The following is a 27,450-nucleotide window of genomic DNA, read 5'->3' as shown; positions in this document are numbered from 1 at the left end:
CAACATGGCCATTATCCTCAAGTGGGCCTCCTATCTTGCCTTGTAATTCAGGCCATGTTCTCCTTCACTCTTCTAGCCAATTCGATACATTTTCCTCCTCAAACCATTGATACCGCCTACTCAACCCTAGATTTTGCTAATAGCTCATCTAATATTTTAAATTGTTTTATGAAACTCTAAAATCTGCTGAGGTTATACTCCCCAAGTTCCAGAACATTCTTTCTAAAATGTCAATCTCATCATGGCACACTTTTTAAAAACATAAACTTAATAAGTAGGTCCCCATTGCTTTAAGGATAAGAATCAAATTTCTAACTGTACATTATAGCCTATTGTCTGGGCTCCTTTTCCACCCATGTTTCATAACCCCTGTATTTCCAGCATATTGACCATAGCAGTAGTTGAATGCTTGCATAGGGGAGCTACTCTGTAAATGTGTTTTTGATTGAAGTATTTCTTAGATTTTCCATTTTTGCCATTTATTCCTCCAATTGTGTTCATAACATTGCCTCAAATAATATTTTATTGAAAGCAGTTACCAGTGTTGTTCCAGTAAAACTGAAACTAATAATCTTGAACCCTTCAAGGCAATAGTGTTGGGGCTAACACCTACTTTTTTGAAGGCCCTTTCCATCGTCATTTATCATTTTCATAAACACTGAGATAAAGCTGATTTTTATCATAGTAAGAATAGAGTTGAATGCTCTGGGCTTTCACTGGAGTTGAGGAGGTGGAACAAGAAGGATCACTTGGGAGTCACCCTTCATTAGCTTTATATAAACCATATAATTAAAACTCCTCTGATTTACTTCTGACACATTCTGGGCTGGAGATCTATGGGTGGAAGCAAGGAACTTAAAAAAAAAGGTTTTCCCTTCTAAAAAGCTGGTTGTAATTCAAATAGAAGTGGTAACTAAGATGCTATCCAATGAACTGAGAGGTGTCAGGGGAACTAGAAGCCAATACATAGTCTCAGAGTTGGAAAAATATCAGAGATGATCCAGTATAACTGTCCAGGAAAGAGCAAGAGTTTCTTTTATGTCACCTGAGTCCCATAGCTTCTTTTACTTCCATCCCTGGCTTCTTTTCATCATTAGAACCCACTTGTCATCAGAGTTTTCCTTCTTTCTTTTTAATTAGTTCCCTGGAATTTCTACCCATTGGGCTAAATTTTTGACACCTTAAGATACAAAAATGTTAAATGAATCTCCTTGCTGCACTATAGCCTCCAAAACACTAGCACCCAGGAGTCTCATGTGTTCTAATTCCTCTCTTAGTCCTACCGTTCTGCAGGTGGTCCCAATATGCACAGCTCTGAAGTTCTCTTCAATCCAGCCACCCCCTTCAGGGTGCAGGATAAGTTCTCAGTTTGCCACGGCATCAAAGCAATGCTTAACATGTGATCTGACTAATGAAGAATAACCAGAACATTTATTTTCCATGATCTATGTTTCTATTATTGCAGCCTAATATCAGGTTGACTTGTTTAGCAGCCATTTTGCACTCTTGGTGCCTATTAAAAGCTTGTGGTAAATTATAATCCTCTGAATTTTTTTTCACATGAGTGTTGCCAAAATAGGTAGTATCCCAGCCTGCATGTGCACTAGAGTATGTATTAATCCTAGACTCCCTATGAATCACTGGATAATCAAGGACTGGTCATGAACTTCACTCTACTGAACTAGACGTTGACTCTAATAATGCTAGCGCCATATGTGAGGTGCTGTAGAAAGCACCTTGTCGTCCTAAACACCTGCTCTTCTATTTATAAACTCAGCCTTCCCAAAGGGCCTGGGGGACCAGGCTCTTTACTTTTCTAGAGGCTAATTTTTATCTACAACCTTCTCTTCCTTTTACTAAGTACATGCATTCTAATCCCCACTCCCAACAATTAAACACCCACCTAATTAATTTTCCTTCCTCACATCCAGGTTGACTGAGCTCTTGATTTTAAAAAATAAAAAATTTTAAAAAAGCAAAAAAAAAAAAACTAGGCAGGTCAAGAAACCCAACCCCTCTCCTCTAACCAGAGCTCCTCCTTCTGCCCTGGGGTGTCCTGGAACTGAAGGCCAAAGAGGGAGAGGAGGACTCACACTGCTTCTGGGCGACAGCGCAGGCTCAGCTGCTCTAGCCAGTGGGACTGCAAAGGGTCACTCTAAAAATTGCTGCTGGGACTTGTCAGGTGGCTGCTGGTGGCTCCCCACAGGATTTTCCTTCTCTCTCTCCTCTCCACAGATTGCTTCCCAAGAGGAGTCTGCTGCTGCCACTTCATCATCACAAGTCGGGGACACACTCAACACAGAAGGGTAAGGAGCTTGGGCCACACTCTGCAATTCCTGTCTTCTAGATCCTGGGGTGTGTATGGCTCTGTGGGAGGGAGAGGGCGGCGAGTCTGAGTGTTCGCAGAGCCATTTCACTGAAGGCATGTGCAGCTGGGTCAGATTGCTCCTGCCCTTGATATGAATTGGGGAGCCAGAACCATTTTCTTGAAATCAAAGGAAGGTGATGTGATTAGGTGAATATTATACATTGTCATAGAAATTCATGAGTGGGTGTTTTAAAAAAGTAAAATTATTTGTAATTGCTAACAGTGATTTTAAGTCTCCAAAGTTTAATGTACACTTTTCTTCCTCTATTTTGTAGCAAAGAGAGGGGAATTTCTTCTCTATTGTGATCAGGAACCATATAAACATTTGGTACCCAATAACTTTAGATAAGATGTAATTAGTTTTAATGAAATTGGTAGTAAAAAAAAATCAGAGAACTCTTTAAATTCCCAGAAATACAACCTATTGACAAAACAGAAAACTCCCCTTTGTAATTTACAAACTATAAAACAAGTTTGTATTCTAAATGTGTACTTATGTTTATAGGAACATAATATTTTATATTAGAAATCGTGTTGGAAAAGAAACAGTAAAGTGGACCCCCCCCTTACACTGGACTTAACTTAAAATGGCAAGCTGCAGAGCGGAGTGTTTCTATTCTGGGAGTCAGAGCTGATGAGCCCTGACAGATGCAGTGCCTGGAATGTGGCAGGGACAGGGAGCCCTCGCAGCTGATTTGCCCCTTTGGCAGGAAGACATTCTGGGATCCCAGCTCATTCTGGCATGGAAGTGACAGTGACACTTCAGCACACATGGCTTTTCAGCTTGCCCTGTGTAGTGTCTCCCAGGAGGCAAGGGTGGACAGCAGCAGGAGAAAGAATGTTCTTAAATATAAAGGGACAATTCTTCTCTATAATCAGTCCTAGGAGCTTTTCACCTGAGATCTGTTTCAGGCCTGGGGGAACTTGATGTAAACGTGATGCTTTCTCACGGACTTGCCCACTCATAGAAGAAGGTAGAATTACGTTACTGTTTCAGTCCAATAGTTCTGGATCTGTTTAGGGTTATGGACCTTTGAGAACCTCATGAAAGCTCTGGGTCCACTCTACAAAAAATGCGCATAAACACACATGCACAACATGTTTCACAGTATTCCAGAAAATGTCGTAGAATTCATGGATTTTCCAACCCAGAAGGAGTTTGCTAGATTAAATACAGGACACCCAGGTACATTTGAATTTCAGATGAATCACAAACCTGTCTTTAGTATAAGTATATCCCAAATATTGCATGGGATATACTGATACTAAAATATGATTTGTGGTTTATCTGAAATTCAAATTTAACTGGATATCTTGTATTTTTATTTGCTAAATCTGGCAACCCAGACTCAGGAGCATAACTTTCCTGTCTCATCTGGTTTATCCATGTCTGGTCATGAGTTGATTACTGGGATCTAAAAGGCCGCATTGTGGAGGAAAGTGATACAGGACCAGACTTTGACAGTTCTGATAGAAAAAACCAGCTGTTTGTTCTGAACTCTATAAAATTTTAGTACTGAAAGGTACACATCTCCTCATTTGACAGGTGATAATCCTAAAAAATTGAATGTTACTACAGGTCCACCAGCTGGTTAGAGCGAAAGGAAAACTAAAGCCCAATTGCTAGTTCTGTGACAACCAAGGAGACAGTAGTCTTAAAATCTAGATTTCCAATCCTCCTTCTCACTCACCCTCAACCTGCTAACCACCCCCCCCCCACCCACCTTAACACACACACAGCAGACTAGGAAAGAGAATACTATTTTAGTAAAATTTTCAACTAAACCAAAACTAAAAATTTTTAGCAGTGGGTCCTTGCCTCCTGTATCCAGGGTTGGGAAATAGATGTTAACTCAATGTATAGTCTGTATACTTTATTGATAAAAGTCAGGCACTGGCCTCTAGCTAAGTTGAAATATAAGAAATGGATAACAGTTGTCTTTAAACAAAAATTGATAATTACATATCCAGCCTAGCACTTACAAGGAAGTATTTGATTCTCTGGTCAACAAACTCAAGCAAGACCTCCTTGAACCCATTTCTATTTTTGGCTTACTGATTTATTAGAGTTTCATATCTTTACTATCCTAACTGGATCAAGAAAGCCATGAACTCTGTTTATCCCCAAATAAATTATCTTACATTTAAAAGATCAACTCTTTCCTCTCAAATTTTACAAAGTTTAAAACTGATACAAATTTTTAACCTACCCTGGATTTAAAGGAGACCATATAGGAAGTTGGGATTCATTCTGGGTTTGATTATGACCTTGTATGACCTTGGTTAAGTTTTTAAAATTCCCTCTGAATCTTAATTTCTCCATTTGTAAAATGAACTTAATATAACCTACATTTTAGAATGTTAGTGATGCTTAATTTTTTTAACAAATCATGTAAAATACCCAGGGCTTAGCACACAGTAAGACCCCAATTAATAAATGCTAGCTATATAATTATTACTTTAGGTAGAAGTTTATATTTGATACATAATATGGACTCATGCTTGGTGGATTATATTTAAGAATTACTTATTAAATTTATTGTATGCTTAAATTTGGAAAATACAAAGTATGATGAAAAATGTGATGAATCACATAACTGCCTAGCTGTTTATTAGGTGTTGAATACATGACACTGTTGCCATAGAAACAACACAAAAGCCAAGATCTGCAGTAGGCAGTGGGAGGAGAGCATGGAATTGCTTCTCTGTAACTTTCTGCCCAGTTTCTAATGGAGGAGACCCAAGAAGCTGCTTTGGGGGTAGTGGATAGAGCAGAGATGGGAGGAGGCGGTGGTGTCCATGACCAAAGAGGAGAATTCTCTGGGTGACCACCACAGAATGAAGAAGTAGCTCTGGTAGCATAGGGAGCCTTCTACCCCTCACTGCACCCTGTGTAAAGTCTCTTCTTTCACCCAAAAAAGGGAAGGGACAGGAAGGGACTGGAAATATCTCCAATGGCTGCTTATCCCATTACACAACCTCAGCTGCTATGGCTAGACCTCCTCTTTCCACCATGCCCTACTATGGTAGGGTCCCTGTGAAAAGTGCAAACTGCTAATAGTCTGGGGTGGGAAAGGGGGAGAGGAAAGTTCTGCAGAGATATTCCCTTTGACTTCAAGGGACAACTCATTAAAGCCCCCATGGGTTAGGAAGGAAAATCAAGCCCTTTGTGCTTTAGAAAAAAAACAGAGAAACAATCTTAAAACCCTCCCAGCCACAGGCAACTCAGCAAGGCTGTAAAGCTGTGCTCCATGCTATCTGGACCAATCATAACTCCAGTCACAGCCAGTTCTTGCTGTATGGTAACCATGGTGATTGCTTCCCCTCCACCAGGCCTGGCCACGAGTCACTCACCTGTAAATAAATAAATAAATAAGCAAGCTTTAAAAAAAAACAAGTGTTAATTAAAACTTCCAACTTTGAGTTAATATATCATTGAATCAATAAGAATGAAATGCTTTCAAGTTTTATTACTCAATGTCTAAGCTATACTCTAAAAATTATATAAAAACATAATATGCAACTCATTTTTGTAACCTATTTCTTCCAGCCACGTTTTGACTGTCCTTGTGACCACCTCATTAGTGAACACTAATAATATGACCCATGGGTACATAATGAGCATTTGTATAATTGTAGGAAAAACAGTGAGAGTTCCTGTACAAATTGCTTTTGACTACATGCTCACATATAACCTAATGACTGAGTAATACATTTTTGTAAATACTCATTTTTTTTCTAATTGCCCTCTATTAGCTCATGCAGTCAGCCTCAAAGCCCAGCATCATCACCAAATGAGTAAATGGAAGTTAATTAAACTTAACTCCTTATTCTCCTTAACTTTTACACATCTACTTTTAGGCTGCCCTTTTCCAAGTCCTTCCTTTTAAGGTTGCCCTTGTTCTGCATTTAAATGTGATTGTGGGAAAATGGTGGTTGATCAAGCGACATGGTGAATATAAATGTGTGTGTGTGCATGCATGCATGCGTGTGTGTGTGTACTGAGTGTGACACGCCTGTATTTGTACTCTCCAAAAAGATCCCAATGTGAGAGGCCCAGAGAACTATTGAAGGCTTCCCTGTGTGCTAGTGAGAACTGAGCCTTGGGTTTATGATCCCCCATAATAAAGAAGGTAGTCTTCTCTGCAATAGGGCCTGGAGCACACAAGGTAGCTGCCCTTATCATTCTTACAGCCCGGCTTGCAGTCCTCTTTCAACTGAGAAAAGCAGTGGCAGGATCCCCAAGCAGGGCTGGTGGAAACGGAAGAGCAGGGCCAGTGGTAGAGCACTGACTGGGCTATCGGAGCCAGTGAACATCTCTGCAGCCTAGAGGACATCAGAGCTTTGCCCAGCTTCGAAGAGGGGGCCCTGATCCTCAGACTCCTCTGAGGAGTCTGCAGTGACCTTTTTGGAGAAACATGGCACAGACTGAGAACACCTGGGCAGGTGGATGAACAGCCTCGCCTTCAAGGTGCTAGCCTAGGACTGGAATGTCATGGCAGCTCTAGTAAAGAAAGACAATTTCTGAGCCTATCTGGGAAAACAACCATTGGGAAAGGAAGTTGTCCACAGGCTGTGATTTCAGTAGTCTCTCTAGTTTTTATTTTTGTACTTCAAATAAATTTATTTTACAAAGTGTTTGAGATCATACCTCACTTCTACTTATGGTGATTAATTAAAAATTAATCTAGAATCTGAAGTTGGTTAGGTTAGAACCTCACATCCTACTTACTCCTTTTATGTTTTATTTTTATGATGATAGAGCAAGGTCTTTTCATGGTTTAATTGAATTTACTGGGGTTACACTGGTCAATAAAATTACATAGTTTCAGGTGTACCATTCTGTAACACCTCATCTTTACATTACATTGTGTGTCCACCATCCCAAGTCCAGTCTCCTTCTGGCGCAACAGTCTCCTGCCAATTTTCCTCCCTCCACCTCCCCTAGGGAGAGCTAAAGAAACCAGTTACTCCTATAAAGACATTTTGAGGGCTCTAAAAGCCCTCTCTTACTTTTAATAAATTGATATTAAAAATATTATTATAATATTAATTCATAATATTAGTAAAATTAAATATTATTTAAGAATAAAAATACATGGGTGTGGACAAAAGTAGGTTTACAGCTGTACATGAAATTATGATTCTTGTATTATTTATTAATTATTATATTATTTACTATATCAACAACTGTAAACCTACTTTTGCCTGTGTGTGTGTGCGTGTGTGTGTGTTCCACAGTAGCTACTCTTAGAAATTTGTATGTGACTCATAGAAAGACACTGATAAAACATTAAAATATTCACAAAAAATCATGTATATCTGGGAGGAAGAGTATATACGCTCATTAACTACTTAGCTTGGATCAGTTGTCAGACTACCTAATGTATTACCCAGCAGGGCCCTAGAGAAATGGGACACAGGCAAGAGAATTCAGATAAAGAGGGTCATGAGGGTTTCCATGGGAATGCCAAGGTCAGCTTGAAGGCCAGACAATACAGGAAAGAGAAGATGGCAACAGGAAATAAGAGAAGGAAGGCCATGAAAGAACTTGTACTGATTTCACTCAGGTTGCCCTCTTCCTTCCTGGAGATTTCTAAATCCTTCTCCATTACACACTGACACATCAAGTTCAATGCTTCCTGGCATACAACAAATAGCCTTTATATTAGCATTGGGCTAATATTATGTGCCCAATTGTCTTCCTCATGACTTCAGCCATCTCAGTCAGCACGTGTTATGCTGAGCCATGCCTTCCTGCTTCCATGTGAGGTATTTTCTCCTCTTTTAAGGGCCTTCTGCTTCCTGTACCTATTTCCCTTAAAAACCCTTTGGTACTCTGACCAACAAGATTCTTGTTATCTGCAAACCTTCCCATCCTAACACCACCCCATCAAAATAATTTCTTTAATTTGAATGAAGTTCAGGCTCATATATTTAGTCTTCCATGTAATCTGTTGTTTTGCTTATATGTATAACCTATAACCAAATGTCCTAGATTTTTCCACACTTCCAGGATTACTCTTATCATTTATATCAAAATAAAAACTATCTGTTCCTCATCTTATATAATTGCACGAATTCCATTTCTCTCCCTAGTATTTTTAAAAAATCCCTTAGAAATGTTTACATATTCCAGAAATCTCCCCTGGTTGCTGTTTGCCAGTTCTCAGCCAGGGTCACTCTGCATGCTTGTCCCATATCATCTCCTGCTGTCCGTGACTGCTTCTCTATGATCTGGTAACTTTCTCCGATTTGCTTCACCCCAAAGTTTCAACAGGTTACCTACTTCACTCCCAAAGTAACAACTAATAAAAGTTGTTGATTTTAATGAAAATAAATGATTTAAGTTTGTGTTTTTTAAATATTCACCTGAGGATATGTTTATTGATCCTAGAGAGAGTCGGGGGGTGAGGTGGGGAGAGAGAGAGACAGATAGACAGAAACACCAATGTGAGAAACATTGATCAGTTACCTCCCATTCACACCCAGACTGGGGATTGAACATGCAACCTAGATATGGACCCTGACTGGGGATGGAACCCCTGCAATCATTTTGTTTGGGATGACACTCCAACCAAATGAGCCACCCAGCAAGGGCTCAAGTTGTTTTGAACACTCACTTTTTGCCACATACTCTGCCAAATGCTGTACATGGATTTCCTCACTGAGCTTTCAGTGACAATCCTGTAGGTAGGCACTATTATTATCTTTCTTTCTTCATTATATTTTATTGGTCATGCTACTACAGTTGTCCCAATTTTTCTCCTTTTGCCCCCCTCCACCCAGCACCTCCCACTCCCTCCTCACCCTTGTTCATGTCCATGGGTCATACATAGGTTCCTTGGCTACTCCATTTCCTATACTGTAATTATTTTTACTTCTTAATCCCCTCACCTCTTCACCCATTCCCCCACACCACCCTCCCATTTGGCAACCATCAAATCCCTCTTGGTATTCATGATTCTGTCTCTGTTCTTCTTGTTTGCTTAGTTTGTTTATTAGATTTAATTGTTGATAGATATGTATTTATTGCCATTTTATTGTTCATAGTTTTAATCTGCTTTTTCTTAAATAAGTCCCTTTAAGTTATCATATAATAATGATTTGGTGATTATGAACTCCTTTACGTTTTTCTTGTCTAGGAAGTTAGTTTTCTGCCCTTTGATTCTAAATGATAGCTTTGCTGAGTAGAGCAATCTTGGCCATAGGTCACTGCTTTTTATGAATTTGAGTATTTCTTGCCAATTCCTTCTAGCCTGCAAAGTTTCTTCTGGAAAATCAGTAGTCTTATGGGAGCTCCCCTGTAAGTAACTGTTTTTCTCTTGCTGCTCTTAAGATACTCTCTTTATCTTTAAACTTTGGCGTTTTAATTATGATGTGTCTTAGAGCGGGCCTCTTTTCATCCATCTTGTTTGGGACTTTCTGTGCTTCCTAGACTTGAATGTCTATTTCCTTCACCAAATTAGGGAAATTTTCTTTCATTATTTTTTTTCAAGTAGATTTCCAATTTCTTTCTCTTTCACTTCTCTTTCTGGTACCCCTAGATGCAAATGTTGTAATGCTTGAAGTTGTCCCAGGGGCTACCTACACTATGCTTGTCTTTTTTGGATTCTTTTTTTTTTTCTTATTGTTATGATTGATTGTGTTTTGCTTCTTTATGTTCCAAATCATTGATTTGATTCTTGGCTTCATCCACTCTACTGTTGTTTCCCTGTAAATTGTTCTTTATTTCAACTAGTGTATTCTTCGTTTCCGACTGGATCTTTTTTATGCTGTTGAGGTCCTCACTAAGTTCCTTGAGTATCCTTATAACAAGTGCTTTGAACTCTGTATCTGACAGATTGCTTATCTCCATTTTGTTTAGTTCTTTTTCTGGAGTTTTGATCTGTTCTTTCATTTGGGCCATGTTTCTTTGTCTCCTTGTTTTGGCAGCCTCCCTGTGTTTGTTTCTATGTATTAGGTAGAGTTGCTATCTTCACTTTAGAGATAAGTCAATGGAGACTCTAAGAGGTTAGATTATCTATGGCAAGTCACACTTCAGATAAGTAGGGAGACTGGTATTCATGTTGAAATTTCTTTATCATTCAGTCTCAAATATTATCTAATTTACCTTGTGATTTACTCTTTGACTCATGTATTATTTACAAGTATATTGTTTAATTTGCCTATATTGGTGGTTTTCCTAGATAGTTTATTGTTATTAATTCTTAATTTAATTACCTATGATCAGAGAACATACTCTGTATGACTTCAATCTTTTAAATTTGCCAAGACATGTTTTGAGGTCCAGCACAGAATGTGTCTTGGTGAGTGTACTACATAGACTTGAGAAGAATTTGTGTTCTGTAGTTGTTATGTGTGATGGTCTAGAAATATCAGTTAATTTAGGGTGATCAATAATGTTGCTCAGCACTGGTTGGTGTGGCTCAGTGGACTGAGTGCCGGCCTGTGAACCAAAGGGTCACTGGCTCAGTTCCCTGTTGGGGCATGTGCCTGGGTGCATGTGGCTGGGTCCCTGGTGGGGGGCACATGGGAAGCAGCCACACATTGGTGTTCCTCTCCCTTTCTTTTTCGCTCTCTTCCCCTCTGTCTGAAGGTAAATAAAATTTAAACAAACAAAAAGAGCCATACTTGGAATCAGAGGAAGACATCAATGATGGCTTTAAAAAAATAATGTTGTTCAGATAATCTATCTTTTTACTGATTTTTTTCTAGTTATTCTATCAGTTGCTGAGGAGTTATTAACATTTTCAAATATAACTGAGGAATTACCTATTTCTCCCTGCACATATGTTGAAGTTCTGTTATTTGCATATATATATATTAGGATTGTTATAAATTCTTTTTATCACAGGTAATTGTTTTTTTTCTTGAAGTGTATTTTATCTGATATTAATATAGCCACTCCAGTTTTATTATCTCCACTATTTCTGTGGTAAGTCCTTTTCTACCCATGTATTTTTTACCTATCTGTGTCTTTCTATTTAAAGTGAGTCTCTTGTAGATAGTATGTATTTTGAGTTTTGCTTTTCTTATCTATTCTGACAATCTGTGCCTTTTAATTAGAATATTTCTTCAATTAACATTTAATATAATTATTAATGTAATTGGATTTAGGCTTACCATTATTCTTCTGTTTGTTTCCTCCAATTTTGATTCCTCTGTTCCAACTTTCCTACACTCTTCAGTTCCATCTAAATTTATCTATTGGTTTTTCAGATACACTTTGTAATCCCTAAGTGGTTGTTCTAGGGTCCTTTTGTCTAATACCATGGTTGTTGGTCACTTGTGGCCATTAAACACTTGAAGTGTGGCTAGTCCCTTTGTCTCTTTGCCCAGCATATCACTCTTGTTGAGGCCGTATTCTCTCTTTCTCCCAGAAACCTCCATTTTCATTAGAAGAAAAAAAAACCTCTTAAAATCAAAATAATCTGAGAGGAATTGTACCCTATCCCTAGGACAACTTGTTTCAGTATAGTGTCAGTTGTTGAAATACTGAGATCCTTCTGTAATGAGTTGGTAAATAGCCTTATGGTGGCTTACCTGATCCCCCACCCCCAAATACCTCACACCCCTGCAGCCCTCTCCTAGGACCCCCTCACTGTAATCCGGAAACTAAGGACTTACACAAGGTATGAAGGGGACCCTCTGGAACTCAGCTCTAGGACTGTGAATCCATACTAGTTAGTTAGTAGGTGTCCTCTTTTACCCGTTGTTGAAATATCCACTCCACAGGCTACCATTGAAATAATCGATTAATGATAGATAGACAGAATATTGGACGTTTCAATCTGAAGCACTCAGGTTACTCTCTGGGTTCCAGACTTTTCCCAAAATAATGAGTAGTTATCAGCCCTACATCCACATGAATAAAAAAATGGCTAAAGGGATTCTTCCAGGGAAATATACAAGACTCCCCCAAAGATACATTTCTGCTTCTACTCTAGATGGTAGAAACTGCTGTTTGAAAAAAAAAATTACTCTGCTGTGCTTACTTAGCTTTTTGCTATCTTTTTGTCCTTGTCATTTTTGTGTCTCTAACATAAATTACTCCATCAGGCCCAGCACAGTGCCACCAACACAGCAGTAGGTGTTTGATAAGTGCTTGCTGAACAACATTTTAAAAATTTTCCCCAGAGAACTCCAACATGGGGACACTTACCACATAAGTCAGGTACCTTTGAAGACTAAAATGATAGTGGGCTAAAAGTCTATTTTACAAGGTAAAGATGAATTTGGCACTGCTTGCAAGAAAGAATGAGGAAAGACAGATGTGCTCCAGTCTGACAAATAAATATAAAGGTGAATTTGACAATTTGAGCTGAATGATGAAGACTAAAGCCCTGGCAAAGACAGGGACCTCCTCTGTTTCCCACCCACTCGCTGCTCCTCTCCCACATAGAAAGGAACAGGACCAGACACAATAGAAAGGTCATAGAATGTATTAAATTGAAGTTTTAACCCTCAGAATGAACTCAACAGTAAGACTTAAAACACACACACACCAAGAAACTATAAAACACCTAAATACCTAAATGGCCAGAAACAGGAGAATAATTAACTTTTATATATTCTTACTATGGGTCACTGTAGCTATTAGAGAGAATGGGGTAAATTTGTGTGTATACCGATACAGAAAGATATGCACGAGTTACTGCTGGGTGAAAAGAGCCAACTGCTGAATAATATGGTATAAACTTGTTCCAATATACGTTCTCTTACAGTGCTGTGCTGGAGCTTTTACTGGCTCTCAAGAACAAAATGTTACATTTTCAAGAACTGGGCAAGCTGGCTGTTAAACAGTGTGATAGCTTAAAACTAGCCACAATGAGTGTATGTACAGTCCAGGGGTGTCAAACTCATTTTCACCAAGGGCCACATGAGCCTCATGGTTGCCTTCAAACAGCTGAATGTAGAGCTCCTTGCCCCTAGTTAAGGAGTAGTTACATTTATACAGTCCTGAAATTACATTCAGACCTTTGAGGGCAACCACAAGGTTGATGTGGCCCCCAGTGAAAATGAGTTTGGCACCAAAGAAATCAGCACCTTACAAATAAAGTCTTTTCCTCTCTAGAGACTTAGTTTACTAGCACACGGCTGCTCAAAAATATGCAGTTATAAGTTTGTGTAAGCATATACAATTATCTGGAATGGTATATAACAAAACTGTGAATTATTAATTGCTCATTCTGATTTTGCAATTAAAAAAAAGCCAGGCCACACCAGTAATCTCACAAAAACGTGAATGCCACTGTGATGTAAGTGAAGTGCATGTAAAAGTCCAAGTACAGCATATTCTGATGATTATGCTCATTTCCTTCCAAATAGGCTCAAGTAATTTAATCTATTTGGTAAACTTATTATTTCAAGTCTATGTTTATTACTAAAGCTGTCAGAGCTACATTATGGTGCTAAACCCACACTTCATACAGGTTTAACAACTGGTTCAAATATTTGTAACATTGATAATGAAAAAATAGTTACTATACTTAATATGTGAGCATCCATACAAATATATCTCTGTGTGGATATATCTCATGTCTGAATTTAGAATTTTAGTGTTAAAACATAAACATAGTTTTTATTTCAGATAGACTCCCAAATTATCATTCAAAAGATTGTATTAGTTCTACTTCCATTCACAGTGTCTAGAGACCACCACACTAATATTTGATACTATGAATATTTTAAAATATTTCAGCCATTGAACAAAATTTGACCCCCCAAAATAAAAAGGATCTCGGGATTTCAGTTGACAGTTTTCTGATCATTATTAGTGTACTTTTAAAAAATATTTATTAACTATCTGTGTTTTATCTTCTTTGAATGACCTAGTTACCTAAATCATAATCTTTGTCCATTTTTAATTGGATTTTACCTTTTTCTCATTGACTTTTACCTTTTTCTCATTGACTTTTAGGTGTTCTTTAAGTATTGTGTTAATTGACCATTTATCTATCAAAAATGTCACCAGTGTTTGTTTTCACAGTCTGTTCCTTATCTTTTAAACAGCTGGTAGTGTTTTGTAGAAGTTTTTATTTTTTTTATATTCATATATTTAGTCTTTTCTTTTATGGCTTCTGAATTTTGTGTTATACTTAACAAGGCCTTTCTCACTCTAAGATGAAGGGAAAAAAGCTACTTTGCCCTAGTTCTTGTATAAATTTTGTATGTGTGAAGGAGAGAGAGATTTAGATATATAATTCATCTGGGTATTATCTTAGTGAATTTGTACAGTAGAAATCAATTGAAGTAATGCAACCATTATAAGCCCTTACCCATTGATTTTTAAATGCCATATTTATTTATTTATACACACACATAAACACACATATATATTTTACATTTTACATGGATTCCTGAATTTATATTATTGAGGAAAACTTCAGAATAGTTACGACTCATTTTTTCATGCAAGCGAACTAAGCCCTTCAAATGATGTTTAACTACTATTTCATAAATTTTTCAACTAAATCAGAGAATATTTGGTCATTTCCACAGCCAAAAATTACTTGGCCATACAGCTATGGAGTGGTCTCATTTGATAATATAAATCTCCTTAGAATTGTCTTCAATGCTTAATGCTGAAGTAAATTGGCAACAAAATGTGCACCTAAAAATATGTCCATTGTGATATAAATTTTTAAATATACTTTTGAGGATTAATCTACATTATGCCATTAAAAAATTATAAAATAGAAGTGCTTCTCAATGGAGCAGTTCAAAGAGCAAGGAACAATTAAGATAATACCATGCCTTTCTTTCTCTTTCTAGCAAGCTCTTACCTGTGACGGTGTTTGCCAACATGGCCCCCAAAAAGAAGACTGTCAGAAAGAACAAAGGAGATATCAATGAGATGACCATAATTGTAGAAGATAGCCCCCTAAACAAACTAAATGCTTTGAATGGGATTCTAGAGGGAGGCAATGGCCTTAGCTGCATTTCTTCTGAATTAACAGATGCCTCTTATGGCCCCAACCTCTTGGAAGGTTTAAGTAAAATGCGGCAAGAAAGCTTCCTTTGTGACTTAGTCATTGGCACCAAAACCAAATCCTTTGATGTTCACAAGTCAGTGATGGCTTCATGCAGTGAGTACTTTTACAACATCTTAAAAAAAGACCCATCTACTCAAAGGGTGGATCTCAATGATATCTCACCGCTGGGCCTGGCCACTGTCATTGCATATGCCTACACGGGAAAGCTGACCCTCTCCTTGTATACAATAGGAAGTATTATTTCTGCTGCTGTTTATCTTCAGATCCATACCCTTGTAAAGATGTGCAGTGATTTTTTGATACGAGAGATGAATGTTGAGAATTGCATGTACATTGCTAACATTGCTGAAACGTACTCTCTGAAAAATGCAAAAGCAGCAACCCAAAAATTTATCCGGGATAACTTCCTTGAATTTGCAGAGTCAGATCAGTTTATGAAACTTACATTTGAGCAAATTAATGAACTTCTTATAGATGATGACTTACAGTTGCCTTCTGAAATAGTAGCATTCCAGATTGCTATGAAATGGTTAGAATTTGACCAAAAGAGAATGAAATATGCTGCAGATCTGTTGAGCAATATTCGTTTTGGTACTATCTCTGCACAAGACCTGGTCAATTATGTTCAGTCTGTGCCAAGAATGATGCAAGATGCTGATTGCCACAAACTTCTTGTGGATGCTATGAACTACCATTTACTTCCATATCATCAAAACACACTGCAGTCTAGGCGTACAAGAATCCGAGGGGGCTGTCGAGTCCTTGTCACTGTTGGGGGGAGACCAGGCCTTACAGAGAAGTCCCTTAGTAGAGACATCTTGTATAGAGATCCTGAAAATGGATGGAGCAAGCTTACAGAAATGCCAGCCAAGAGTTTTAATCAGTGCGTGGCTGTGATGGATGGATTTCTTTACGTGGCTGGTGGTGAAGACCAGAATGATGCAAGAAATCAGGCCAAGCATGCAGTCAGCAATTTCTGCAGGTACTTGATCCTCTATTGGAAATGGTTCAATGTTATGAGGAAATTGCCCTGACAGAGAAGCAAATTAGTCGTGCCTATTAGCTTAGTTCATTAGCTCAGTAAGTTAATAATTATAATAATAATATATACAGGGTCTGGCAGAAGTAACACCTGCTTGAGTGTGGTTGGTAGGGTAATAATATGAGTGTAATCATTTATAGTTTTAATTTGAACATTTCACCTAAAATGTCATATGGTATGCTTGAGTGTGATATTGTTATGTTACAGAATTACATGCTTATGATTTTATAATAAAAGATTTTGTAATAAAAAGGGCTGTTATTTGTACCAGACCCTGTATAATAATGCCCATAAATATGTATACAGAACACTTCACCTTATATAAAGTGCATTCACATAGTCTAGATTTCTGATAAGTCTGTGAAGTGAGCAAGGAAACCAGGATTATTCTGATTTTACATGTGAGAAATCTGATACCCAGAGAAGTTACACCACTAGTAAGTGGCAATTTACATTTTCTCATTTCTAGTCAGGTGCTCTTCACAACGTACAGCTTTTCTGAAAGACACCGGGAACAAATTTAGTCTCTAACACTAAGTGTAAGAAAAATGAAAATAATATAAAGTTTCTTTTAAGTGACTTATTGATGACTGTCAGATTTATAGTTGGCAAATAAAATAAGATCATTAAAAATGTGGAAGCTAATTAATTTTAAGTACTTCTTTGAAGACTAAATACCAGAGAAAAATGTCAATATTTTTGAAGCATGAAGAAAAAAGTAAAAGACATAATAAATCCTTCAGAAAATGGAATCCAAGTACCATAATATTTTTGTATACTTATGATAAAAAATTAAGTTTCCATATATATGGAATGTTCAGAAAGCCATGCTTACAGAGTCAAACATACCATAACTAGTGAGCAAGATCTGAAAATATGTACAGTATGCGATAAAATATATTCTTAATTTCATTGTGTGTGTTATTTAAATGAATTCAAACAATTCATTGATTTTTAATTTATGACCTTAGTTAAGTTTTGACTTAGAGGTTAAATAGGACAAAGATGAATGAACATCATCAAACTGATGGAGCGAGTTCTGTGTTTATAATGCTTAAGAACTATGTAAACAGTTTAGCATATTTTCCTGTAAATAGGAAAGCATATTTTACTATTACTGCTTGTTTTCCTCCCCTAATAAGTCAACCATTAATACTCAAATCACTGTTTTTGCTATATTGATTTCAATGCCTATGATATAAGTCTCAATGCCTATGTTATCAATGCCTATGATAATATTACTTATGGTAATATTGAACATTGAAAAATATATCCCTAAACTTAAAAAAAATACCTGCTAAAAAGTGCTAGAAAATAGAGAAGTATCAGAAATTAAAGCTTTGTTGATGCTTTTGGACATGAGTCTCACTGACCACATTCTAAACAGATGACAGAAGACTTGGTTGAGTAACTTAGCTTCGCTGTTGCAATGGCCAGGATAGGTGTATGACTAAGACCAGAGTTATGAGAAATTAGGAAATCCAATTAGCCAACTGCTATCTTAATTAGGGAGTGAGAATGAGCTGGTGTCTGAGGATATGTGGGATTGACTTTAATGTGGCAGTGTTCCCTTTTCTGAGTGCCACAAATACACCGCTTTTGCCCCCTCCCCTGCACACAGTCTCATAGATCCTAATGGATGATGGATATCTGAATATGGCACGAAGGAGCCTGGCAGACGTGTCTCTGTAGGGTCTTCTCAAAGTGGCCCAATAAAGGAAGTGAATTTACAAATAGGAAGAGGGGAGTCACCAATCAATACCTGCCTTGCTTTTTTCCAAGTGTCACACTTTTTTACTGGTTGCAAGAAAAACACCAGCCTCCAGGTGAGGAGCTGTGCTATGTCAGTAGCTTACTTGCATGGACAGTGTTAACAATTTCACGTTAGGGTTTGTGGAGTAACATGGGTTCCCTGGCTGCCACCAACAAAGCTATCACACTTCCTCTGCCATTCCCAGATACGATCCCCGTTTCAACACCTGGATACACCTGGCTAGCATGAACCAGAAGCGTACGCACTTCAGTCTGAGCGTGTTCAACGGGCTCCTTTATGCCGTGGGCGGCCGCAATACGGAAGGGAGCCTTGCCTCGTTGGAGTGCTACGTGCCTTCCACCAATCAGTGGCAGCCGAAGACACCCCTGGAAGTGGCGCGCTGCTGCCACGCGAGTGCGGTCACCGATGGCCAAGTGCTGGTGACCGGCGGCTACATCAGCACTGGGTACTCACGCTCGGTGTGCGCGTACAACCCGGCCAGCGACTCCTGGCAGGAGCTGCCAGGGTTGAGCACGCCGCGAGGCTGGCACTGCGCGGTCACGCTGGGCGACAGGGTGTATGTGATGGGGGGTAGCCAGGTGGGGCCGCGCGGGGAGCGCGTTGATGTGCTGACCGTGGAGTGCTACAGCCCCGCTACCCGCCAGTGGAGCTACGCGGCGCCCCTGCTGGTGGGCGTGAGCACCGCAGGCGCCTCGGCGCTGCATGGCCGCGCCTACCTGGTGGGTGGCTGGAACGAGGGCGAGAAGAAGTACAAGAAGTGCATCCAGTGCTTCAACCCCGAGCTCAATGAGTGGACGGAGGAGGACGAGCTGCCCGAGGCCACCGTGGGCGTGTCGTGCTGTACCCTCTCGATGCCCAACAACGTGACCCGGGAGTCCCGAGCCAGCTCCGTGTCCTCTGTGCCAGTCAGTATCTGAACCCAGGTAGATGCAAAGACAAAGGAAGAACAAATATTTATTTGTGGTTAACCTTTAAGTTAGCGCAGAGGAAAATATATAACATTTACTACAATGATTGCATTTGAAAATATATCGAGACAAACGTCTTGATGGTTTTAAATTACTGGTATGGCATTATCTACCTCTGTCTTTTAATTTTGTTTTTTCAAAACAAAATTCAGGGTCATAGCCAACAAAGAAAACTAGAATTTACTTCAGCGGCCACTGGGTGGCAGAGAGTGCATTCTTTTGTCACAGCAAGATTCCCAATTGTACAGCGGTTACACCCACATTTGAGACTTTCCCTCTACACATTAGCCACAAGACACTTATGTAAATGATTTCACATACAAAAGGTTTTCTCTCTCTCTTCTTTGGGAAGTTGAAAATGTTCATTGATAGGTTTTATTTTAAAATGGAACTCTATATCTATAAAGACTTAAGATTTAATTCTATTTTCCAATGCAGTTTCTTTTCCTGTGTAAAGGATTTTAAAGGGCAGCCCATGACACCACTGTTCTGAATCTTAAAACAAAGCCTGATGGGAAAGCAGTGGGGATTTCACCAGGGGCTGTCCTTGGTTTATCCCGGAGCCCTTCTTCCTCCCTGCCTTAAGACCCACTGTATTTCCATCATAAAAATCTGCTCTCAAAGAAGAAACTGATCTTAGTCATTTGGTTTATAGTGTAAGTTTAAATCCTTTCTTCATTTCTCCTAGAAGGATTTGCACTTTAATCCATGTTCCCTATTAAAGGAATTGCAAGTATCTTGAGAGCCTTGCTCTCACCCTAAAAAACTATACCAGGATTAAAAGCAACCTTGACCCTAATGGGAGCCCCAGGAAGAACACCAAATAAAACTATGTCCTCAAGGATCATTAACTTAAAGCTTTTATAGCCTGAAGGTTATATAGCCAATAGCCATAATTTCATTTCTCCCATTCTCATATGGATGAAATTGAAGGAAACATTTGGAATTCTTGGTTTGGAGATAACAGGATGAATGGGTTCTCCTGTTGGCAAATGCCATTGTTTCCCATTTCACAGCAGTCCTCTTGAGCTCTCAATTAAATTCTAATACATCCATTTCACTTGGAAACATTAAAATAATATGTGCCCATTCTGGTATATATTTTTAACCTCATCTGCTCCAAATTAACTTTGCAAATTAATGTGTATCCACTCGATATCATTTCTTTTACTTGTTTGTCAAGTTCTGGAGCAAGGGAACAGTTGTAGTAAATGATACATATTTTCCTTTCTTATAATTTATCATTTTATTCTTTGACAGTTTGTTTTGAACAGGAAGTTGCCCATCAATCATGGGTTATGTGTAATTGGATTTTAAAAATTAAAACAAACTAATTAAATGGTTAAACATGAGCTACATGGAAATATAACTGGGTTTTCATTAATCTCATCCTCTCCCACCTTTTGTAGATAGTTTGTTGCTAGAGTTACAATATTTATATTTAAACTATTTTACTTCAACTGTGAAAAGTGGTTCATATAGTACACTGTGTGGAACAATTTTATATCATTGCCCCTTATGATAAGTTCAAACTCTGTGTATTAAATGGTAACACTCAGGTAAAGGCTAAAACACTAAGTACAAGACATTATTAATAAAAAAGAAAAACACAGGCTTTTCTTCACCCTACACAGAGCACGAAGAACTTCCCCAAGTGCAGGGCAGGTCTGTAGGCACCTGCTCCTGTGACTTCTTGTCCACCTGGGCCAGAAAATACACTGTGTGAGAAACTAGTGTATGGAGCAAGTTAAGTCACTGAGCTCTTAAATTATCAATGCACAAATATAGATAATCTTTTATCCTTGCAGCATCATTGGTAACATAAATTTTGTATTTAATAAATTATTTTGGCCACAACTTACAAAACTCATGTGAGGGTGACTGTAACATCTTTTAGTTAAGTATAAATATATATTCTTACAAAATTGAGAAGCCTATAGTATATTGTTAATTTTAAAAGGGGAAAAAAGGTGACTTATTATGGATTACAGATTATAAGTGGCAAATAGATGTAATTCTCTGATGCACAATAATAGCTCTGTCTCCCACTGAGATCCTAGAAGTATTGTAAAGTGGAGGACCTAAGGCTTAGAATTAAGTAAGAATCAATCAACTGTAACATTTTATCACAGAAGAATGAAAAGAGATGCTGAACATAGAGGATTTTTAATCTGTTGGATCTTGATAAGATAGCTTGTGCAAAAACTTGGCAGTGGCTTTCTGGACATGAAACTGGAGACATGTTAGAGCTGGAAAAATCACTTCAAATGATCATTTAATGTGTTTTCTACATTGCTCATCTGAAGACTCAGAAAATACACATATCTGGGTTTACCAGGGGCTTGGGTACATGGCAGTTCTATCTTTTGCTTCAACAATTATGTCAAATAAAGACCAATATGAATTTGGCATGCCAGAATTTCTGACACAACAAATTGGAATATAAGGAGCGTGAGACATAAGGGTTGATGAGTTTCCATCACTGACCACTGCAAGATGTGAAAGTATACAGAATCAAAATCTTTCATGTCACCTTTCATGTGTAAGTGAAATATACTCTGACCCAACTTCAAAAGTCAGTTGCTCCTATAATCTTGACAGTTTCTCCATGTTGCCCAACTGGAGATTACTTCATTTTATTATGTTTTAAGCTTACATTCAATTATATTCCCCCGTCTTAGGCTCTAACCCTGTACCTCCTTTTATTTTTCTCAAAGAAAAAGCTTTCTTATTTTGTAATGCCAGAGTCCTGTGATTAAATAAAAGCATCAGTTCAGTGTATCAGAAAAATAGCCTATTACCCAGCTGCTGACATAATGAAACTCAAACTCTCATTTTCTGAATGGGCCAGAGACCTGATGTGAACGTCTCCGGGAAGCCAGACCTTAATGTAGCCCATCCAGTCTTAGTTAGACCCTTGGTGCCGAGTTGTCATCCCTGCTGCCCTAGTTGCTTTCAGTGGCATTGAGTGAGTTTTAGTTTCACTTCCTATGCTGTAAGAATGGTTATGAATAGAAAGTCAGTGATGGTACAGATTAATATAATTTTAAACAGTGATTTGATGGCAGTGGAGTGTTGAGTGAGGAGGTGTGTTTGAGGCAATAAGGAGGTGACATTGTACTGAATGGCTCTATGATTTCAGGCAGAGAAGCAACTATAGTAAGTATATTTCATAAACGTGTATAAGTAGAGGTTTTCCTGGAAATTCATGTTACAAGGTCAATATTTTGCAGTTATCCTGACCAAATATCTTCAGAATTCATTCAAGTTGCTAGACAAAACCAACTAAAATCACTTCATTCAATTAATTTTTCCCTGAGTTTCACATACATGAATTTCTCTAATTTCTCTGAATTCTTCTCTGAAGGAATTAGCTCCCCACCCTGGCCACAGATGGCTGTGTTCTCTAGCACAGAGCAGCATTGAAAGAAATTATTTTTCCGTATCTCTTTTCACACCAATAAAAACTATAGCATAGTGTCTGAAATGCTCCTCCATGGTAATTATGAGAACTAAAGATTTTAAATATTAAAAATTTACCCTCCAGTATATTCAGAGGGTAAAGATCATTTAAATTCCCCTCTCAGGGAATTTGAAATAAAATGTTTGTCTTAGACACCCCTAAAAATGTTTTTATTCATCAGATTTTGGGAAAATTTTCTTTGTTTGCTTGAAACATTCTGGTACTATATAAGGAACAACAAATTAAAATGTATGTAGTATTTATAAGCTCATCACTATCAATAAAGCTGCATTCAAAAAGAACTTGTCAGTGATCAAATATGGGCATTTTCGAAGTGCCTTTTTGTGATGATCGGGGTGGGTTTTTTCTCCTCTATTTAGTTTTTATGGTGAATCACCCCCACAAAATACAACAACAGCAACAACAACAAAGACAAAATTGAAAATCTGTTTCAATATCTTGAAGAAAATGAAAGAAAAAGATGTAAAACATCAACAGAGACTTGTGGTTTCTAGTCTCATGTCCACCCTGACCACAGCCAGCCTGGCACAGACATGGGTTCAGCATCATTTGCCAGGAGACTACTTTTTAGGAGATGAAATTGTACAGACAAACCTTCACGGTCCTTCTCTTCTATCTCGCCTTCCAAATGAGCAAATGACAGGTAACCAAGGTGAAATTCTCAACTTTTGATCTTATTTAGTAGTTCAATAATAACCTTTAGTTAAGGCCATCTTAGTCATTTCTAGAAAATCTTAAATGGCAGCCATACATTTTCTTAAACAACTTCAAGTCTTGTAACCATTTAAAGAGATAAGATTGTTCCCCAAACAGAAACTGGGGTGAGGGGCCACATTCCCAGTTTTGAGCATGCCTGCCAGAGACTCCAAAGACTCTGAGTTTTCTTTGAACTCCCACTAGCTCCAAGCTTTGCTACAGGTTTGAATTCCCTCCCACACTAACACATAATCCATCCGTTCAATTCACGACATGTGAAATTACTTAATAACGCTAATTACACCCATGGCACTCTAGTATGTATACATACTCTAGTATGTATAACCGTTTTGAATATCCTATATTTGGCAAAAGCTGGTGGAAAGGCTAGAGACTGAAAGATATTCAAACCCACCTCTAGGCTTTCCTCTCCTCAGAGTGGCAAGTGCACATGAAGGTCCATTTCGGGAGGAACAGGCCTTGATGGAAAAAGGAAGCTCAACACATGGCACCTAGAACCACCCTAGTTAGCCCCTTTGTTTTCCTTTGTAGCCTCATTCACAGGTTGGTTTATGAACCTGGGCATAAGCTGCATTACTTCTATCTTTCACTAGTTTCAGGCCAGACATGCCCCTTAGGGAGTGGTGTGGGAGGAAAGCACTTTCCCCCGACCTTTGGAGAAATGCATTAGCCTCTGATTAGCCTAAAGAGCCTGTATGGCTTCTTTTCTCATATTTTTCAGGGAAGTGCCTTAAGAAGTCAGGCTGACTCATCCTGGAGAAACTACCATTCAGACTTTGCCTTGACATTCAACCATAGCTGTAGAAGTGATTGCAATTTTCAAAAAAGAAAGCCTTTGAAGATTACTATTATTTAGTCTAGAAGGTATAGTATATTAAAATGGAAGAGGCAAGACCTTGATTATAGGAACAAACAATTCTCTTCATTCCACCCTCATCCCCACCATAGCAACATGTACCCAGAGAAAGGGTGTGCCTGGTGATATGAATGAAGAACTTAGGCCTTTTTATCTGGCTGTGTCTTCTTGGTGCTTACATTTAGGTTATCGCCATAGGCTCTACATTCAGGAATTCTCTTTCAATGGAAATCGAAATGGGGGATATCTCTACCCTTGAGTAGAGGGTAACCTGAGCAGGATCTATTTTTGGTGGGCCAGGGACAGAAGAAGTCTATGTCAGCTCCCCTGACAACACTTTGACAAGCACTGGGCATAAGGTCTTACCTAGATGCAGAGGAGCTGGGGGAAAAAAGAAAAGTTTTCTGTTAGCATTTTCTCTGCACATGGGAAACCACGGCTTTCATCTTCCTCTCTGGTTCTCCAGGAAGCAAGGAGCTTCCCAGGCAAATAGCCTCCTCTCAGCCACACCCATCTGAATGCCCCCATGCCACAGCAAGTGCTTTCCTTTCCTTCCTTTGCTGAGTCATAAGACTTGCACTCAGCTCCCTATTGTATCTTGCCTTCTCCCTTCTGAAGGACAAGTCCAGACAACTCCTGCAGCCTTTTCTCAATTCAGAGCCCTTACAGTCTACAGCATACATTCAACATGTTCTGTAAGCCTTGAGTGTTTGTGTAAATCTGATTCCAACACACCATCAAGGAAATCCATCTAATATCAGAATCACTCCTTCATTCCACCCTTTCTGGGTTTCTTGTCCCTCTACTTCTAAAATGTTCTAAACTCTTCTTGATTTTACCTCACCTAAACAATACTGACTATAAATTGTACATCTGTGACTAAATTCCTCTCTAGCTTTATGAGGAGGTTCCCAGTACATGATGGTTTTGGAAGAAGAGAACACATTACATAGAGTTTATATATTAGAAGAGGAAATACATGCATCTATTCTTAATCACCACTTTCTCCTGAAGCTTCCTCCAGGAGAAAGGGAGAAGGAAATTGAAATGGTTGTAATCTGTCCCCTGGCTTCTTCCTCAACCTTTATGAAGTCTTTCCATTTATAGCACAGTTCCAAGTTGAGAAATGTTTTAATTTATCACAGTTCTGCATGTGGATAACAAAGAAAATTCTGCATTCAGAAAGAATTCTTCCTTTATTTAGCAAATGATCATTGGATATAAGCATGCACCTAGCACCCTGCTGGAATACCCTGGGAACAGTGAAGAACCAGAACACCCCCCCGCCCACCTGACACTCTGGGGAGACTCTGGTGCCTGATGCACATTCATTTATCATTTAGACCTGGCAGAGTCAACTCTACAAAGTGCAATTAAATTAACAAGCATTTACTTCTTGCCAAATTTTGGCCCCCTGGGTCCTGTTGGACAGAGACAGGTAAACCCAACTTAGAGCTGGCCCTCTGAGAGCTCAGAAGTGGTCAGTATTTTCTACTTACTGTAATTGGAGATTATTCTCTTATTTTTCAGTCCCATGCCCCTGATCATGTGCTCTCTTTCTCTGCCTTGCTCTGTGCTCCGGGAGGCTGGACCCCAAGGATTGCAGTCCTCCAAACTCAGACTCTTTGGCCCATAGGTTGTACTTATCTAATGGGAGGCATCAGAGAAGATCAGAGGGAAGAAGAGAGTGGTTGGGGTATTTCTTTCCTGTCTTTTCAGGGTTCAACACTGTGCTTCTGGCTGTGGCTGCAACTCTCTGCAACTACAGCACCTGCCAGGCAGCCCCTGCTCCCTAGCTCCCACTCATTCACATCATCACAGCATAGCTTCCCACCTCTGGATATCTTCTTGTCAGTTTGTCTATGTTCTGCCATCCATTCAGAATCTGTTCCTTAAAAGTGAAGACCTTATCTGTCTTGTTCACTGCTATACCTCCCGTGTTTGGAACACCTGGTCTACGGTATCTTGTTACAGCAGCCCCAGCCTGAGCAGACTGAGAGAGATATAAAGAGACAGAGACATATATGTAGATTGATTTCTTTCTTTTTCTTTTTTTCTCTTTCTTTCTTTCCTTCCTTCCTTCCTTCCTTTCTTTCTTTCTTTCTTTCTTTCTTTCTTCTTTCTTTCCCTCCCTCCCTCCCTCCCTCCCTTCTTCCTTCCTCCCTCTCTCTCTCTCTTTTTCCCTCCACTTTTCCAAAAAGTACTCATTATTAGCTAAGCCATGATTCGGGATCCCAGGGTGGGATGTACCCATGTCCTCCTTCACCTCCCTGGGAGAAGGGTGGAACCAATTTAGATCTTTCCAGGAAACGTGCCTTCTGCCTCGCAGTCATCCTCAGCCGACAGACACCCAGGACACAGGGTAGAGGGACTTGTACATATGCTGGTACCATGTGCACATGGAGACATTGCTGCCTTCAGCAGCCACTGCCTTCTCACAGTGGTGGAACTTACAGTAGTCTGCCAGCACTTCCTGGTCTGGTTCTGGTTGGGGAAGCTGCTGTCAAAAGGGTCTTGTGCTTCTTGACTGGGGTCTTGATGTCTTCTGCCATGTTGTTGACTTCTACAAATACCCTCTGAAGCAGCTCACAGTTCATGTGACCCTCAGCAAAAACCATATACATAGACATTTATGTATCTCTATCTTATGTTGCCAAATGATTGCATTCCGACATTAATAGCCATTCTTATTCCATCATCTTACCTGACATGGTTGCTAAACAAGTTAATAACTAGGATTCATTTCTCTAAAAACTTCTTGAGGGTAGCTATGGTCCTAGCCACATGAAGAAACCTGAGAAAGTTAGAATCTACCTATTGGCACCCAGAGCCTTTTACTGATTCAGGAATAAGAGACAGAGGGACTTCTGGGAGCAGGGCACCTGCAGCTAGAACTCCATTATGCTTCAGAACCCCTAGACCAGCCTCCATTGATGGTTCTTTCATTTCCCTTGTGGGTAAAGATACTGAGGACAAGTCACTCATGGCAGAGTCCTGGATAATGGACAGCAAAGATCCGGGCCTGAGTCTGCTGGAGATATTAGAGAGTGAAGTGTTGTAGAAAAGAAAAAAGATAAGAAAAGAAAAGAAAAGAAAAGACAAAAAAAGAAAAGAAAAGAAAAGGAGAGGGGAAGGAAGAAAGAAAAGAAAGCAAGAGAGAAAGAAAGAGCAAATTCAGCTGAAAGAAGGACCTGCCCACATGTCAGAAGTGCCCCACAGAGGCACATTTCTGAAGGTGATGCT

The 27,450-nt window shown here is 39.0% G+C and overlaps 1 protein-coding gene across 1 annotated transcript; it reads left to right on the top strand.

The window, feature by feature from the left end:
* Nucleotides 1-2,094: 2,094 nt before the first annotated feature.
* KLHL31 (kelch like family member 31) lies at nt 2,095-22,897 on the top strand. Its single transcript, XM_045843850.1, has 3 exons — nt 2,095-2,306; nt 15,146-16,348; nt 18,367-22,897. Exons 2-3 carry the CDS (start codon nt 15,177-15,179, stop codon nt 19,097-19,099), a joined length of 1,905 nt encoding a protein of 634 aa, XP_045699806.1. The 5' UTR covers nt 2,095-2,306; nt 15,146-15,176; the 3' UTR covers nt 19,100-22,897.
* Nucleotides 22,898-27,450: the final 4,553 nt, after the last annotated feature.

This window comes from Phyllostomus hastatus, unplaced genomic scaffold, assembly GCF_019186645.2.
Source record: "Phyllostomus hastatus isolate PE091 unplaced genomic scaffold, TTU_PhHast_1.1 phas_contig_40, whole genome shotgun sequence".
In the NCBI taxonomy this organism is placed as follows: domain Eukaryota; kingdom Metazoa; phylum Chordata; class Mammalia; order Chiroptera; family Phyllostomidae; genus Phyllostomus; species Phyllostomus hastatus.
The sequence above is the reverse complement of the archived record's forward strand: the minus strand, read 5'-3'. Positions and strand labels throughout refer to the sequence as shown.